Source organism: Streptopelia decaocto (genome assembly GCF_964273445.1).
Source record: "Streptopelia decaocto genome assembly, chromosome: 2".
Classification (NCBI taxonomy): domain Eukaryota; kingdom Metazoa; phylum Chordata; class Aves; order Columbiformes; family Columbidae; genus Streptopelia; species Streptopelia decaocto.
In genome coordinates, this window is record NC_138655.1 from 159,570,548 (window position 1) to 159,588,162 (window position 17,615).

General features: G+C 37.1%; 1 protein-coding gene across 1 annotated transcript in view; it reads left to right on the forward strand.

The window, feature by feature from the left end:
* The window catches only part of MINDY4 (MINDY lysine 48 deubiquitinase 4), an 80,913-nt gene that overhangs the window by 52,797 nt on the left and 10,501 nt on the right, over positions 1–17,615 (forward strand). The window contains exons 14-16 of the mRNA XM_082046971.1: positions 1,871–1,934; positions 3,953–4,114; positions 14,861–15,041. Of these exons, the coding sequence (XP_081903097.1) occupies positions 1,871–1,934; positions 3,953–4,114; positions 14,861–15,041 (407 nt within the window). The remainder of the gene's footprint in view (positions 1–1,870; positions 1,935–3,952; positions 4,115–14,860; positions 15,042–17,615) is intronic.

The window sequence follows — 17,615 nt, forward strand, 5'->3', positions numbered from 1 at the left end:
AGTATTTCAGTAGTAATGATTTATTCATTACGTCTGTTTTGACATCTGATAGCCAAGACACCAGAATGAACAAATGCTTCAGATTTGCTTGTCATCAATGAATGCCTTCACAGCCTGGCAAAAACCAAAACATATAGTGCTATCTTTATCTGATATTTTTGCATTAAGTGTACTTGCACTTAGAAGGAGATGCCTTTTATTATAACACAATAAATACACCTGCACAGAGGCTGCTAAGTCTTTGGCAGGTATGAATAATAATCTTAAAACCATTTAGAATAGGTGTAAACCTCTTAACTATATACCTAATGTTTATTTCCTCATTAGCAGAGGTGATTTGAATGGCAGATGTTCCTCTTGAAAATCTGAGATACACCTCTGAACTCCCATATTGTTTGTACCTACAGATGAAATTAGAACTTCCTCCTATTGTCTTTGTCGTACGTCCCATTGTCCCTAACTGACGCATATTGTATAGTCTACTCATTTCAAACAAGGCTATGGTGTTTTCAAGATGAAACTGTTTCTAAAACTGAAAAATGGCCAAAATCCAAAGATTATTATCACCTCATCCATTCCTTGCAATGTTGCATGAGAGAATTTTCCATATCGCAGGCACATTTTCCGTGGTCTTTTCTTTGATTTCACACTAGCAAGAGATGTTATTGTGGCCATTCGTTATGACTGAGACTAAATTATCTTTAAAATAAAGTTTTAAATAAGGGAATTGTGATTCAATAGTAGTGACTTGATTTAAATGATTATTACTTTCTTATTTTCGTATTCAAAGAAAACCCATGAGAAACTAGTTATGTAAAGTTTGGGATGAAAACTGGTAATGTCCCAACTTTTTACTTAAGAAATAAATTTTGAACATAGCATATATAGCGGTGTTGAAGGGAAATTTCTAGCCAGTTGTACCCTAACCACACCAATTCAATTCTTATTTGTCATGAACAAATCTTTATGGGTTTTGTTTGCTTATTTGTTTAATAATTGTGCTAATTGCAAGGAAACATGAACATTTCAGTGTGTTGAAGATATTACAAGTCAAATGGGAATGAGAAGGCTAGGTATATGTAGAATAACTATTAATAATTCTTAATTGATGATCAATCAGGCATTGTCTCTCCCTTTGGAACAATGCCCAGATAAGCATATAGCCAAAACAATTTAGATGAACTTATTTTATACTGAAGGGAAATAGCTTTTTATGAACCATAGAATGAATCTGTGAGGTTTACTGCCATAGCTGTCCCAAATTATACTACACTATTTTTTCACAAAAAAATAGATTAGACATTTTTTTACGTATAAAATAATGTTTGCAATTTCATTATATCTGCAGGATAAAAATGATTACAGTTACAACCTTTATTTTTGAGGTCATCGACCGATTACTAATTAAATAGTTCCAGGAGTATGGGAGAGGGAACTTAGTTTGGGGATATATTACTCCATATTCATCAATAATGCAATTTCACAGACTTTTCTCTTTGATGTCATAAAATAGAAGAGGGGACGACACAGCAGTATTGTAAATGTGTACACATAGTCTTTTTATATATATATATATATATATATATATATTTTTTTTTTCTTCTTTGTTTCATGGACAAGTAGTCCAGTAGTTCTAATTTCTAAAGTTCTAACTAGTAGTGACAATGACTTCTTGTCTCCTTTAGAGCTATTTTCGTTACTCTAGCTCTAACAAACTTTTGCTTGGCACAGGTTTAGTTGATATATACACTTCCATTTTGCCATGCAAATAATGACCTTGAAAGAACTGAAAGAACTGTATTTATGGTTGGAAAACACTTTAACTGTATTCTCCACTCTTAATTTAATTGTATTCTCTACTCCTTTTCAGGGTGCGCAATGATTTTGATGTACTTACAAACCGATTGATTGGCAGCCACGGCTACTGTACTCAGGTAAGTTGAGTGTGCGATCTTGGGGATGTTCTGCAAGCAGAGCTGCAAACTGATCTCTGGGAAGAGATGGCGTATCTTATTTTAAGTTCCTTATTTTTCTTTTTCCCCTGTAATGTAAAACACCTTCATCCTTTTCTCTTTATCCTTGTATTTCAGTATGTTGTTGCTTCTGCTTTTTGGCTTGGTTTTCTGGTCCGCATGTGTCTGTTCCTGTTTGACACTTAGGACCATAACTTTATGTAGTCTAAATTTAATCTCGTTTTCTGTACCAAACATCTCCCACTGGCTCTAGGACTGCAGAAGCAACCACGCAGTTGGAAACCCTTTGCCTTGGGTACATAGGTGGAATGTAGATCCCAAAATTCTGGGATTCCCCCAAATCTGGGACATGGGCAGTTTTGTGTTCTGAATATGGTCCACAGCTATTAAATATACTGCTATTTTGGCTGCAAAACACAAGCTTCATGTTACCACAGTATTGCAGTATGTTTGGGATTGGAAGGGACCTCAAAAGATCATCTAGTCCAATCCCCCTGCTGGAGCAGGAACGCCTAGGTGAGGTCGCACAGGAACATGTCCAGGCGGGTTTTGAATGTCTCCAGAGAAGGAGACTCCACAACCCCCCTGGGCAGCCTGGGCCAGTGCTCTGTCACCCTCACTGAGAAGAAGTTTTTTCTCAAATTTAAGTGGAACCTCTTGTGTTCCAGCTTGATCCCATTACCCCTTGTCCTATCATTGTTTGCCACCGAGAAGAGCCTGGCTTCGTCCTTGTGGCACTCACCGCTTTATATATTTACAAGCATTAATAAGGTCACCCCTCAGTCTCCTCCAAACTAAAGAGACCCAGCTCCCTCAGCCTTTCTTCATAAGGGAGGAGGTGCTCCACTCCCTTCAGCATCTTTGTTGCCCTAAACAAATGTTCTTCTCTTTTATACTGTGGTTACATGTTGATTCCCCAAGAAGGTGGTGGAACATCACTGGTGGATTAGAAGTGCTAAAACACCCGTATGAACCTATAAACTCCAGAGAATCCAGAAGAAACACGTGGCTATAAATGTGCACAGTCATACATTACATACATCATACATTAAGTCCAAACTGGCAATAACAGTGTTATTCATGTCTTCAGGCATGGTAGTTTGGACTCTTTTTTTCCTGGAAACTTTCTTATTATTATTTCACCTCAAATTTCTTGACACATGTTGTTCATTAGTAGCTAGCTGGTTCATTGCTGTAGCGCAGTCTGCTGCTAGATATTGTTATGCGCTCTTACATCCTAGCTGGCCCTTGGAAGATCTTATGCCAAGCAAAATGTCTGACGTCTCTGCTCCTCTAACTTTAGCCACACTCACATGTGCACATGCAAACACACCCACTCTCTCACATGTATTTACCCTCTGACATATCCATGTTCTAGTTCAATTGGAGAGGAAATAATCAACAATCTGCTGCGGCAAGTATATTAGTGATATGGACCAGATGTGAAGCCATATGGTTGAATGTCTTACTGAATGAGACTTAAGTTCATCCAGAAATAATCAGTGAGAAAATAAAAAATCTTGTAACAACTCTTGTCCAACACTCAAAATACATCATCCAGCACATGCAGAAATATCATATACTACTGTACAGGCTTTTAATTTCTATCATTAATGCTGTAACGTTCATTGTAGAGAAAAAGAGCTACCAAAATGTTTTAATTAAAAAACCACACAGCAACACTAAGGTTGAGAGAACATTGATTATCAGCAGTTTGTCTCTGGATAAATGAACATTGAAAACCCTGCTAGTAATTCTTCAATTTACTTTGGGAGTAGACTTTCCCCAAAATATCCGGAGTTTTGTAAGCAATCCTAATCTTAACCCTAAAGTCACCCCATCAGTTTAGGATCTCATGTATGTGTAACATTATCAATCCTTAATCAATCTTGTACTGACATCTTTAGAGACAAGTTGTTTAACTACGTGGTTTGTGTTTTGTTTTGTTTTGTTTTGTTTTTTTAAAACGTCACAAACAGGAACTGGTGAACTTGTTTTTGACTGGCAAAGCTGTGTCCAATGTTTTCAACAATGTGATTGAGCTGGACTCTGGAAATGGCAATATCACGATTTTGAAAGGTATCACAAGCCGCAGTGACATTGGTTTACTATCCCTCTTCGAGCACTATGATGTTTGTCAGGTATGCTTTCCATTCTTCTGATTTAAATTAAAAAGGAAACAAGCAAATTTAAATTTGGCTTGGAGTGAGTATAGCAGCTAGTAAATTATGGGCTTGATTGAGTTGCATATTTGGAGGCATCTAGTGCTGGTGGGACACCCCAAGGCAGAGTATTGTCTCCCTTTTGGATGCAGGTTCTGGGTCACCACTGCCACTCCTTGGTAAATGACTTGGGTAGTCTACAGCATCTCAGATCTCATGTGCCTGTTTCATTTACTAAGTGACCTCCTGAAGCAAAAGTCAGTTTACAGACTAACAAACTTCTGTCTAAGTGACTACTGCATAGGTCTGTGTATATGAACTGGGACCTGCACACTGCAATCTGTTGAGCTGAAAGCTGTTTGTCTGACTAAACATAATTGTCTACTCCAGGCTGAGCTGAACAAGTTCCCCTGACTGTATTCACTAGATCTCCACTGATTATAGTGGAGTTGAGACACCCAGCTCATATGTGGACACCTATATTTTAATTATGTATATATAAACAACTGAAGCTGGAGCTGAAACTCACTCTAAGTATTCAGTTTTCCATGGTTCCTATGTGGTCGAGAGCCAGACTGACTGAATCTTGTACTCCCTGCTGTAGTGGTGGTCATATTTTATTAGCAGTAAAGAAAATAATAGACAACTAAAAAGCTTTCAATATAATGGGAATGTTCCCTTTAACATCTTTGAAAATAGTATTTTAATTGTAGTCATCATGAAAATTAAAAGATAGATTAAAAATGTCAAAGGAGTGACAACCATTAATTTACCTCTGGAAAAACTTGTGTAAGGATTTCACTGGTTCTCCATCAACAGACATTGTTGTCAAGCGGACATCTTTCCTGAAGGCATGTACTATCTTAAACAGACAATCCGGTTTGATGCCAAGATATTATTTGAAATTCTCTTGCTTGTGTTAGATGCAAGTGATAGCACAAGAGGAAACGGCCTTAAGTTGTGCCAGGGGAGGCTTACATCGGATATTAGGAACAAATTCTTCATGGAAAGGGCTGTTGGGCATTGGAACAGGCTGCCCAGGGCAGTGGTGGAGTCACCATCCCTGGAGGGGTTTAAAAGGTGTTTAGATGAGGTTCTTCGGGACTTGGCTTAGTGCCAGAGTTAGGTTAGGTTATGGTTGGACTCGATGATCCTGAGGGTCTCTTCCAACTGAAATGATTCTATGATTCTGTGCTAGATTAGATAACTGTAACAGTCCCATGTAGATTCTCAGTCAGTGCCTCTGTAAAAATTTGAAAGTGATTTGCAACGTATTCCTGTGTATGGATCTAATATAAATGTGTCACTGGAAACAAAGCTTGATTTTAACAGTTTCCCATATGGCTAAAGTCAGTTACATTTTCCTACTGCTGAAAAATTCTAATTTTTGTTATTTTTAATTAACACAACTCTATACATTAGTCACAAGATAATAATAAGGCTTAAATTCAGTCAAGACAACACATCAGTGTATCCAAACCAGATTAATTTAGAACAAGCTGGGCTAAAAGTAAATTAGCTTCTGTGGCTAGTTCAACTCCTTGTCCTTTTCTATAAAAAATATAGCACTTAAAACCTCAAAAATGACTGTGCATCACTGTGGCATTTTTTTCCATTCTCTAGTAAGGAAAATTACTTTTAAGTAACAAAATGGCAAGCGAGGTCAGTGCAGGTAGCAGATATATTTCTTTCCCATCTGCCGTCTAAAGGGAAAATACAAAATTACCCAGAGAATCAGACACTGCCTTCCACTTATTCTGCAAATTATTCAGTGGAGGGGATCTGTTTGTTCTACTACTGTGCTCTCGCATGGGATCTGTTTTCCAAGCCAATGAGTTAATCAGTTACAGAAACTCCAGGAGATGTAGTTTCCTTTTTTTCAGTCTACACTAGTTAGGCGTCTGATGCAAATTGTCTTGTTTTTTATTAAGAACATCTGTGAGTGCTCCGCATTCCAGTGCGTACGTCTTGATGCATTCTGCAATGCCTTAGGGCAAAAGTCAGATTCTGGTGGTCTTTGGGCTCACATCTGGGGAGTCTCCACTGTGGTTTCAGCATGAGGGGCCAGATTCTGCTTTCTGTTAGCAAAGGTACAAGTTTAGAACAATTCAGAAAAAGTAAAGGTCACGGGTAGTCTGCAGTAGTGGAACGGAGAATAGCATTTGCCTCTAAGTCTTTCAAAGTGACTCTTTTCTTCCTCTCAGTGTTTTGGTAAGTGGATGCAGCATCCAATTATATTGTGGCTATGAGGATGGCAACTACAACCAGTAATGGAAAAGGACTGTCATTTTTGATCATGTGGGTTGTTTTTTTTTGTTTCCAGGAGTAAGAAAATCCTGAGCGTGACATACGGTGAATCATAGACATTTGAGTTGGAAAACTCCTTTTAGGTCATATCCAGGCAATTTCTCAGGGGATAATTCAGGATATTTTTATATCCTGTTATATAGTAGTCTTTCTTTTAAAAATCCGTATCCATAAAGTTTCTGGCTTTTTGTTCTGATGGCCATTTATTAGTTAACTGTAGTGATCTTACCTTTTTTCTCAAATGTCTCAACTTTAAAATGTGAGGAATTGCAAATATAGATTGGTAGATACCTCAAATGTGTAGATTTTAATATCTAATACACAGCTTGTGCTTTGGATATGCTAATATTAAATCTGACTGCTCATTTACTCAGTTTCCTCTAATTATCATTCTTACTTCTAATCCAACCCACCCCCTAAACAATTCATCCTCATCCGCTAGACATTTGCAAGCTGATGTAAGAGTTCCTCCCTTTTTCATCAGAATATCCTGTCCAAAGCTTATTATTGTTGCTCTGCTCTAAACTTCTTCCAAGTTACCAATATGTCTTTAGGAAGCTATATGCAAGATATCAGGCTAGACGAAGTAAATCCACATGGAGAAAGGTTTCTAGACCATTTTACCTCCCTTGTCTAATATGTGGTGTGTTTGTATATAATCCACAATTTCCTTGGCATGTCTTCTGAGTTGAAAATATCATGAGGGCATGAGAACTAAATTAATCCACCAGACTTCAACAGGAGCAAATCAAAACAAAATGATCAGTCCCATTTTCTTCAGTGGTTGCCTGAAGAATCCCTCTGTCACTGATCCATTGATTTCTTTCAGTGGGTCATGTGTTATTTTTACTGATTAGAAAAATGTGTGCTTCATGTAATTGGCCTGGAACTGTTAATATCTAAGCATCACTTGTAGTCCTAACATATAACCACACTCAGTATATTTTTTGTAGTGTAATTACTTGTCACAAATTGTTTCACTATGACAAATGGATTAATTCAATCAATTTCATATGCAAATATTTAGTTTCATTGTGAGAGTCTGTAATGCAAAGCAAAAAAGCTAAAAGTCCAATTCTGTTACTTTTCAGTAGGCAAGTTAAGCATCTTTGGATTTCTTTGTGCTAAACCCATATTTAAGCTATATTCCATTTGATCTCACACATTTAACTAAGAAGCCTGAGTTATGATTTTAGGTTTCCTGGGATTTCTTTAGAGCTCTTAAACAACAGAAAAATTTCCAAAAGCTGATCAGTCCACATAAAATTGATACAGGTTTTCCTCTGTTTGTCAGGCTGCAGCATACAGCAGTTTAGCAGCAATCTCAGGGAAGCCAAATCATTTCTGCAGCAGGGACAAGACCTCAGAGTAAGGGCTGAGGAACAGAAGCGGGCAGGGCCATTTATAGCAGTCGTGAGTGAGAAATTCCCTGCATTTGAGTCAGAGTCTTTGGCCTAAATGCCACACTAAAATTACAAGGCAAAAAGCTTTGAATGATGAAATACTCTTTTCAAAACTTATTGCACGTTAAAAGCAGGAACAGATGGAAACAGATGTTCCTCATATTTATACCAGATCACTTAAGAGACTAACAGTGGCAAAAGGGAAAAATAATCTGCCTTGTCATCTGAAAAATTGAAAAGATGCTACTATTACCATGATTATCATCAAAAATTATAATAACAATAGCAATCATAATATATAATATTGATATGTCGTTTCCTACTAATCAATCTGTGCTTTGCAATAGAAGCAAGTGTCATTTTGATTTTACAGGCCGGGGGGGTAACGGATGAACAAAAGTCCAAGTGCTTATCCCAGTAAGTCATCCAGTAAGCTGGTATCTGTACTGGGAAGAGAGAACAGATCTTCTGAATCTCTCCTTCTGTGTTAGTATGATACTTACTGGCTGGTGAATTTGGACATCCTTCAGAAATGCTTTTTGAAACCACTTTGGGTATGTGCTGTTGTACACGAATTAATGGAAGTATTCAAGGTTACTTGTTTCTTTTGAACCCTGACTCTGATTCTTTGCCTTCACTGATTCTCTCCTGCTTTTAACCTCTCCTGCTACAGTAGTTAAACCTCCAAACATCTGACCTCCCAAACTCACCCTACTCTTGATTCTTGTCAATGTCCAAGTCTCTGCCCAAGCTGTCAGCATTTCAAGATACCAATGTTCTTTAGTTTTTACATTTCTGAAAATGAAAAAAGAACATGGCATTGACAAAGAAGTTACACTCATTTTTCCTGTTTCCTTTCAAAAAGAGAGAGAAACATAAATAAACAGAATTTATTCATTAAAATTCCACAGATGGGAAATATTATCTTTGGTCATTTTGATAAAACCAGCATGCTCTGTGCTATAACAAGACCTACTTGAATTATTAAATTCAGCACACGTACTCCATCTTCTGGCACCTCACCTGTTTATTTGCCTTGTGGAAAGTCCTTCCTGTAACCTTCTTCGCTGGGAAATATGTCTGTTAAACAGGCGCCTTCCCCAGATAGGCTGGATTTGAGCCAAGTCATTGGTGGGGTTGCAGAGGGGGAGGTTTAGAATGAGGTTTTTTAACCATCTCATTTAAGAAAACAACAAGAAAAATACACGTGTAAAATGAAAACTGGTGGTTGGTTTTAATTTCCCACTTATTTTCCAGTAATGGTCGTGCAGTAGATATCGCGTCATGTAGATGTAAGCGCCACTGTGGGCAAAAAAATGTGATACATACAGGATTGACTGAAATAAGGCTGACAAAGCATTGGCCATTTAAAAAGATCTGTTTTTCATTCCTTGTTTTTACATCTCCCTTTCTAGCCTGGAATTGAAATATTCTTTAATGAAGTCCTATTGTCCTCTTACTTATCCATGGACAGTTATTTTCCCAGAGGCCAGTCACTGTTGCTGGATATTGGCATTGCTTTCTTGTCAACGTCCTTCCAAATAAAATAGAATCACAGAGTTTTTATTTAAGACAATAAGAATAACAAACCCCACATGTTTAAAAGAAATCTGCATGCTTTGCAAGCACACAAACCAGAAAATGGTAAGTCAATTATTTTCCACGTGTCTCTCTAGATTATAAATACCTGCATTTGGATCTGGATTTTTCCCATCTGACTTTAGGTCCTTCACAGGCTGAAAATCCTTCGTATAAGAGTCCAGCACTTTATAGCTAATGAACAGGGATCTAAATTTCTGACCTGTCAATACCCATCTCTGCCTTCTTTGATTTTATAGACAGTCAAAGCCCAGGGGCCAACCTAAGTAAGAGGGCCTAGAAATAGATGCTGAGGAGTTAAGTGGACTGAATCTTGACTTTTGCCAGCAAAGTAACACACTGAAATGAATTATAAACTCCTTCATGTGTATTGAGGGAATGGTAAAGTGCTGAAGTCTGAGTGAGGGTCTGAATCTCCCTCCACATTTCTTCAGTTGATGGGACATAACAGAAAAGCAGCAGAATGGAACAAAGATAGAGATCTTGAGGGTATCTTGTGCTCTGATATCTATTTACTGCTATCTTCTTTTATCTTGTGGCACCCTCAGAGAACTTTAGTCAAAAGCCAGTGCTTTCCAGGAGTCCTTTCTTTGGTTTGATAGTTCTGGGATTGAACACACATCTCTTTCTATTCTTCTTCACTAATGTTGCTCCTTTTTTCACCCAAATTCATAATCAGAAAGACTTCCTTTTCTGCAACAAATAGTATTCAAAGCTTCAGAGAAATTATCTAGGGTTCCCGCGTAACAGTAGTGTTTTCTATGACAATTTATAAATATCTGGCTAAAACCTCTTCGATTTCTGCCTAACCTGGCATAGTCATGAAATTCTTCATACTCTGAATGTCAGATCTTGTGAGCATTAATTTTCTTTTTCATAATCTGAAATCAAGTACAGACCAATGGCAATAACTTTGCCCACACAGTGTCCCTTAATTATATGCAAATATAATAATAATGAGGCTGACCTGCTGTTTTAATGGTGCTGGTGGAATTGGTGAACTGAGTCACCCAAGGGCTATTGCAAGGGTATCTGTTTTTACACCACTGACACATCAGTTTTAACACTGTTGGAACATTGTTTAATTTTAATTCAGTAAAGGTCATTGCAATTGCAGGGGGAAAACATTGACAGAAAAAACAATAGGCTGTGGGCTGTAACTGTGAAAGCTTTGTGTAATTATCCTTTTTTTCTATCAATCCTATTGGATTCAGTGCAAGCAGCAGTTACTCAGTTTGACAGAACCCAGACCTCTCTGGAATCGCATGGGTCTCAGTTCTGCACTCTATGATTACTTTAGAAAATAAGCATCTGTAACAGTTGTATTCAGCCAAACAAACGTAAAGCAAGAAATGTGTGAATACAATTTTAATTTTTAAAAAATGAAGTCCAACAAGCAAGGAAGTGAAATTATATTAAGTGATAACAAAACTCCTGAAGGTAGATGTCATCACATTAGCTATATCCAATGATCCCCTTGGTTTTGATATCATCTTTTCTTCTTTGAATCATGGTCACTGCATAGGAGTGATAATATAATGTTTGTTTCTGTTCAAGGTAAATTGTGTGATGGAGTCCAAGAAACAGCGAATTTTGGTTATAATTCTTGCTTTTTTCTTTTAGTATACATGTGGCAAAAGACAGCCTTGTCCAATGGGCAAATAAAATCTCAGTAGTGAAGTGCCATACACTCATTCTGGCAGATATATTGGAATAATTCTCCAGTAATAAATATTTGTCTGTAGATTTGATTTCACCATTGTGCGAATACACACTAAAGTCAAATGTGGAAAAAGACCACCCGTAGTATTGAAAATGCACCCTTTGAAGGTGCTTGTTTTTGAAAGGGCGACATTTTCCAAAGATGAGAATTGTGTCCCTGAAATTTATGAGCATTCTTAAGGGATTTCTAAGGGAGAGGATTAGGTTAGTGAAGTCTCCATAGAAATAGAAAACATGCAGCATGAAAAGATGCCTAATTCATTCCCTCCTTACCTTTTTTTTTTTCCTGAAGATTAATGAGCATGTTTGAAAACAAATATTTGAATAGTAATGCACTATTTTTAATGCATTATGATAGTGCAAGCAGAAAAGAAAAAAAAAGAAAAAAATATTCTTTTTATGTTCTGAAAAGTAGAAATACAACTGTTGAGTCCTTAACAAAAATAATAATATTATTTAATAATATAGGTTCAAGTCACATACCCCTGATTTACTTTTGGAAGTCAGAGCCAGCATTACATTCATAGGGCACCAAACAACAGCTGGAAAGAAGGGCCTCATTCTTTGGCAAGCACTTTTTGGATGACACACACTCTGAAGGACTTTGAAGGGTTTCCTGAGGAGTCAGAACACTGGGTGTTCATGCTTGTTCTTCTCTGTCCTGCTTCAAGGTCCTGTTATATTCCAGGGTCACTACCAGTGACCAGCCTGGCCAGGCAATGGAAGAAGCACTCAGCAGGTGGACCAGTTAAATCAGGACATCCTTTTAGTCCACTCAACAATTGATGGTTGAAGAAGTGAGCAAAGGAATCCTCACAATGAGGATTGTCCTTACTTTGCTAGTAGCGTAGATACTTATTTTATTTTGCAGAAAAACTCTAGACATATTTTGTGGAACGCTATTGGAAAGGGAAGTTTCTTATAGGAAGTCTAGACAAAGTAATATGTTTAGGGAGAGGAAAGAATTTTAGCTTTGTAGATAAAAAACATTCCAGGCTGCTTGAACTTAAAACTGGAGTGTCGGAATAACCTGAGGTATCAGGAGAACCAGAAGCCTCTGGAAGGTGATAATAGTGGGATGGAGTCAGCAGTAGTTTTGGGGAGAAACAAACCTGCAGTGATCAACCAACAGCTGGAACGCAACTTGAAATTAGAGGCAGCAGCTAATCTTCAACCACTATAACTGATGCAACTGAAATGAACATTTTTTCCATTTTATGGGAGATGAGGATTTGACCTGCAATGTTTTTATACTCTTCTTATTGTCTTAAAGTTCATGCCCTCACCTTCTTACCTTCTTCAGCAAGCATTGTAATTAAAAACTATGCGTAACTGGAAAATGTTCCTACAGACCTTGATCATCTGAACAATTTGTCCTAACTTCAATAGAACTGTTCATGTGAGTAAGAATGGGAGTGAATGTGTGCTTTGAAACATCTTTCTATCTCTCTAATCTTGTTTTGCCAAATGTTGTTTGATGAAGCTTGGATGTTACTTTAGCAGACATATGTGGGAAAACCACATTTTTAGGAGAAGACTAGCTGTTCCTTTTTGGCTTTGATCAATCTGCAGATTAAAATATGCATGTCTGTGAGAACAAATCTTTTCATCCATATCCTTCTAATTTGCCGTCTTTTGTTGCATCTGCGTATTTCCCTTTTGATAACTCTGTTATGAGTATTTTTGTAAGCTTGTAACAAAATTTCTTTACTTCTAAGCCAAGAATTTACATAAAAAGCAAAACTGTTGTACAAAAGACCTGTCTTAAATAGATATTAGCAAAGTAATGAGTCAGGGAACAGTTACTTAATAGCTAGAGACTTGTTATCTAACATCAGAAGTAATTCTCATTGGGGAAGATAATTGATTTTGCGCTCATATAACACTTCAAATATAAATTCTAAATCTCAATAATAATAAAAAAAAAAACACAACACACTCTCCTTATCATTTAGGATACTGTTTAGATTTTTAATTACAACAGCATGTATTATATGTTGGTTTCTGCCTTTTATCAGTGTATTAAGTGACATTTGCACCAGTGTGCCCAAGGTGGAGAACTGAGGACTGCACTGTAGAATCTGTGTCTGTCAATCTATACCTGGAAAACATGTATAAGAATTTTTCTGTTAAAAGTCTTCCAGTTTCCACTAGCACCTACCACACATGCTGAAGCATCATTTAAATCTGATAGTGGTAAAGGTAGCAATAGGTAGCGATGATTTCTGTAGATTATTTGCATATTACTACACAAACCTCTTCAGAACTACTTGAGCCCCTAAATCAGCAAAATTTCTTTGATCCATGTGTCTATATTATGGAGACAGAAACTAATAAGTATACCTATGGACACATATTTGCACACTTGGCTGTCATTCCTTGTTTTGCAGATTGATAGCACACCAGCAGTGCATCATCTCTTTAGCAAAGGATACATAAACCCGGGGATAAAATAAAGATGGTTATATATAACATCCTGCATAATAGTGATTGTGTCTACTAGAAGAATAATAAGCATAGCTGTAGGCAGAAACATTCCACTGAAAACAGAAAGTTCTATTTTGGTTTTTAATTTACCAAAAATACAAAACCCAACAATTCAATGTGGGGAAAAAAAAAACAGTATTATTTTGAACTTAAAACACAGCTTTCAATGACAGCAATATAGCTAATACAAATATCTGTTGTAGCTGAATATTAAAATCTTAGCTGAAAGAAATAAGATATCTTGCTACATTAAGCAACCTAATCACTATTTTTACTCTGTTATTTACTACTCAAGTGGCTTTAAAGTAGATGCAGGCAATAGGAGGATGGGATCTGTCTCAGAACACATTAGGGTGAGGTGAAGAAAATACTACAAGATATTCACTGACATCAGGACATGCAGGAAACTTCCAGGACTCATTTTGTATCAGCATCTATTACATTTCAAAACCATAGAGACACTCTCCCAGGTATTAAAGCATACGTATGTCTGCCTTAAAACATAAATTTCGTGAGAAATACTATATATGTGCTTAAATATACCTAAACCTGGCCTCAATCTATTGCTGAACTTGAACCTTAAAGACTATGGGGTGAAGCAGCAGAAAAAAAGTTATAAAAATGATCAAAACAAGTGCTTCTGTTATTGCTTTCTTCCAGTAGATGAAAATATTTTATATATCTGGACTATGAAGCTAGAAGAAGATGCTAAAGTGAAGGGAATGTATTATATACTTAAGCCAAGAAAATATTTTTGGCTCAGTTTAGTTGCCCACACGGGGGTGTCTCATGTCATCTGAGATCCTATGAAGTCTCTTGCTTGGCTCCCAGGCACTGTTGCATAAGAGCACAGTCTCCTATTGACCTAGTGTAGGATTCCTGACCTGCACCTACTGTGGTTTGATAGCTATTGCAGAGGAGAGAGTTCCTTTTGTTTCAGATCATCTGGGATATGATCTTTTTACTCTAAGGATACTACAGCTGGATTTCATTACCTGTCTATAACTCAAGGACAGATACTTGCTTTATATGTTCTGTGATTTACCAGAGCTATCCTGGTCTGTTTCATCAGCAGTATACAATGAGCCATCATTAATGTTTGCAGACTGTAATAAATAGGTGATCTTATACATCTCATGTTTTCCATAATGAGTCGTTTCTCCCTCTACCCCTCATGATGTCCTAATGTTTTGTATCTTTCTTTTAGGTTGGCTGTTACTTGAAGACCCCTAAATATCCAATTTGGTTGGTATGCAGTGAAAGCCACTTCAGTGTGCTGTTTTGTTTGGAGAAGGATTTACTAGGTGACTGGAAAACAGAGCGGAGATTTGATCTGTATTATTATGATGGCTTGGCCAACCAGGAAGAAGAAATACGGTTAACGGTTGGTACGTATGACTCAGTAACTCTGCGTTTTGTCTCTGGTGGTGGCAACAGCATCACATCAGAAAGAATAATCCAATAATACGAGCAACGATGATCTCAGCCATTAAATAGGATATGTGTGTCTGTTTCCTAATTTCCATAATTAATTTTGGTGATTCATTGGGAAATTAGATTTCACAAGGAAATTCTGAGGATAAGCTCTTGAAAGTGTTAAAAGTATGTTCTACTTCATACAGACTAGTAGATGTTTCAGTAACACTGATTTCCAGGGAGCGGATTGTGATCTGGCCGATTCATGCTCCCAAGACTATAAATCATATTTAACTACTCCCACCCTCCTTCACATCTCACATCTTTTCTACAGACAGATAGTGCAAGTCTCTTGTTCCACAACCCTGCATGCTTGTAGTAAAATGAGCAGAGAGTGTGAGGAAGCACGAAATCCTTGCCTACAAAACCAGCTACTTCAGAAGACAGCAGGAATCTGCTAACAAAATCTAGTCCCTTTATGTGCTTGTCAGCATACCTGGAAACACAGGCATGCAAAAGATCTGACTTGTTAAACTCATTCTTTCAGGAAACCATGCCAAGTTATGTGCCTGCTTTTACAGTAATTACGTATTTCTCCAACTCGAGGGCATGTAGACAAGAAGTATTCTGGTGCTTAGAGTGCTCTACTTATTGCCATATTAAGATACTCTTGACCACTAAACTCTTATTTGCTAATAATATACTACTTATCTTTTGTTTTCTTTCATTCAGTGTATTTATACAATCTAATCAAATTCCTTTTCAATCTTAAGGAGCCACAGTACTGTTATCCACTCCTTAAAAATAAGCGGTCTATATTCTTGTTTGAACCTACATTCTGGTTCTTGAACAGGATGAGTTATACACAGGTATTGTATGTTCTAATTGAGTCAATGTGGTAAAGCTGTTTGTATGGTAGGAGTGCTGGGGCCTTTAGCATCTCACAAGGTTTGGTAGTGAGTTCAATTGTCTTTCTGCCTGTTATTTATCCTCTTATTTTAATTGAAATCCCTGTCATTCTATTGAAGTGATCACATTATATATTATCTCAAAAAACTGCTTAACCTTTACAGGACTGTAGTTGCCAACTGATTCCCACATGGTCTGTCCCAGATAGAAGATAATTTGTAAGTGACAGATGATGTAGTTCAGCATAGGACTAGAGAGATCATGACACATCTTTTCTGTTGTGTTGTACCATGTAACATACAGTCCAAACCAGGTGTCCTTATCTATCTTTTCAACATTAATAAATCAGGAATCTTTCCAAAATCCAGAGCTACCAAGCACTCTGAGAACCCTGGATGAGAAAGTTCTCAGAGTCTGTATAAATATCTCTGTTTACTGTTCAACCTGTCATGGCATATCTCTATATTTCTTCTTAAAGACTAAACTTGCATTGAACGGTAAATACCTTTTTCTTGTGGCTATACCCTCTTCCAGGCATATGTCCTAGTAAATCTTTTGTTATCTGTGAAATTCTGAAAAAGGCTGAGAAATGCAAATAATTTCAACATTCCAAGCAAACACTTTCCTACTCCTGGCTGTACAGTAATCCTTTGTTAGGTCAGGAGAAAAACTGGAATTACTTTATGTCCAAAAGGTAACATTGATCATGCATCTAAACCATGTATACAGTACCAGATGGAAATCTCAGAAGGATAAGTATTACTGGTATTTCCATTATGGAAAAACGAAGAAGCTGTGATGGTTAGGCACTGTTATCTAGGGATACAATAGGAGCTTCTGCGTACTGCACAGACACATCTCACTGGTGCTGGTTAGCAAAGTTTGCTTTTCACTAGTAACAAGGTAAATTCCTTGAAGTGGGAATCTTGTTTATAGTTAGGAAGAGTACAATCAAGTTCAGATTTCAGAAAATCTTGAAGAAATTATACTGGGCAAGGAAGACAAAAAAGACAGAAAGAAATTACATTTTAGAGGTACTAGCAATGGGCACTTTATATTGAGAATTTGCCCTTCCTCTCATGCTCATAACTATGTACTAAAATGTAGACAAGAAATACAGAGTCTCTTTGTAAAGGGAGGCAATGCCTGCTAGTGAATACAACACAGAACACTATCCTGAATACATGAAGGTTCTTCAATCCTTTCCATTGGGGTAGGAATTTCTGATAGGCAGGAAAGGAAACAAGGTTGTGTATCTAAATTAATAACCTTCTCCAATTTGCTCTTCTTTTGTCAACTCTTTAGGGAGTGAGTGGAGATTCTGGGATTTTTTGGTAGTTTTCACAGGGAGCACTTGTATGAAAGAGTGTGTTGTAGTGCTCAGAGAGACAATGCTCCTTCTTTCTAATATATACAGTTAACACCTTAATATTTACCATATATATTCTCCAACTGAAGATACAGGGAATTTTTGTACAATCTGTTTTAATAAATCATTCTCATATCTTCAACCCAATATCCTTTTAAAAATGTTTTCAAAAAGCAGCTGAATAATTGCTGAGAAGAATATAACTGAATTTCTCAGAAGATTCTGCCAGTCATATGAACCATCCTCAGCCCCTTTGCAGAGGCCACAA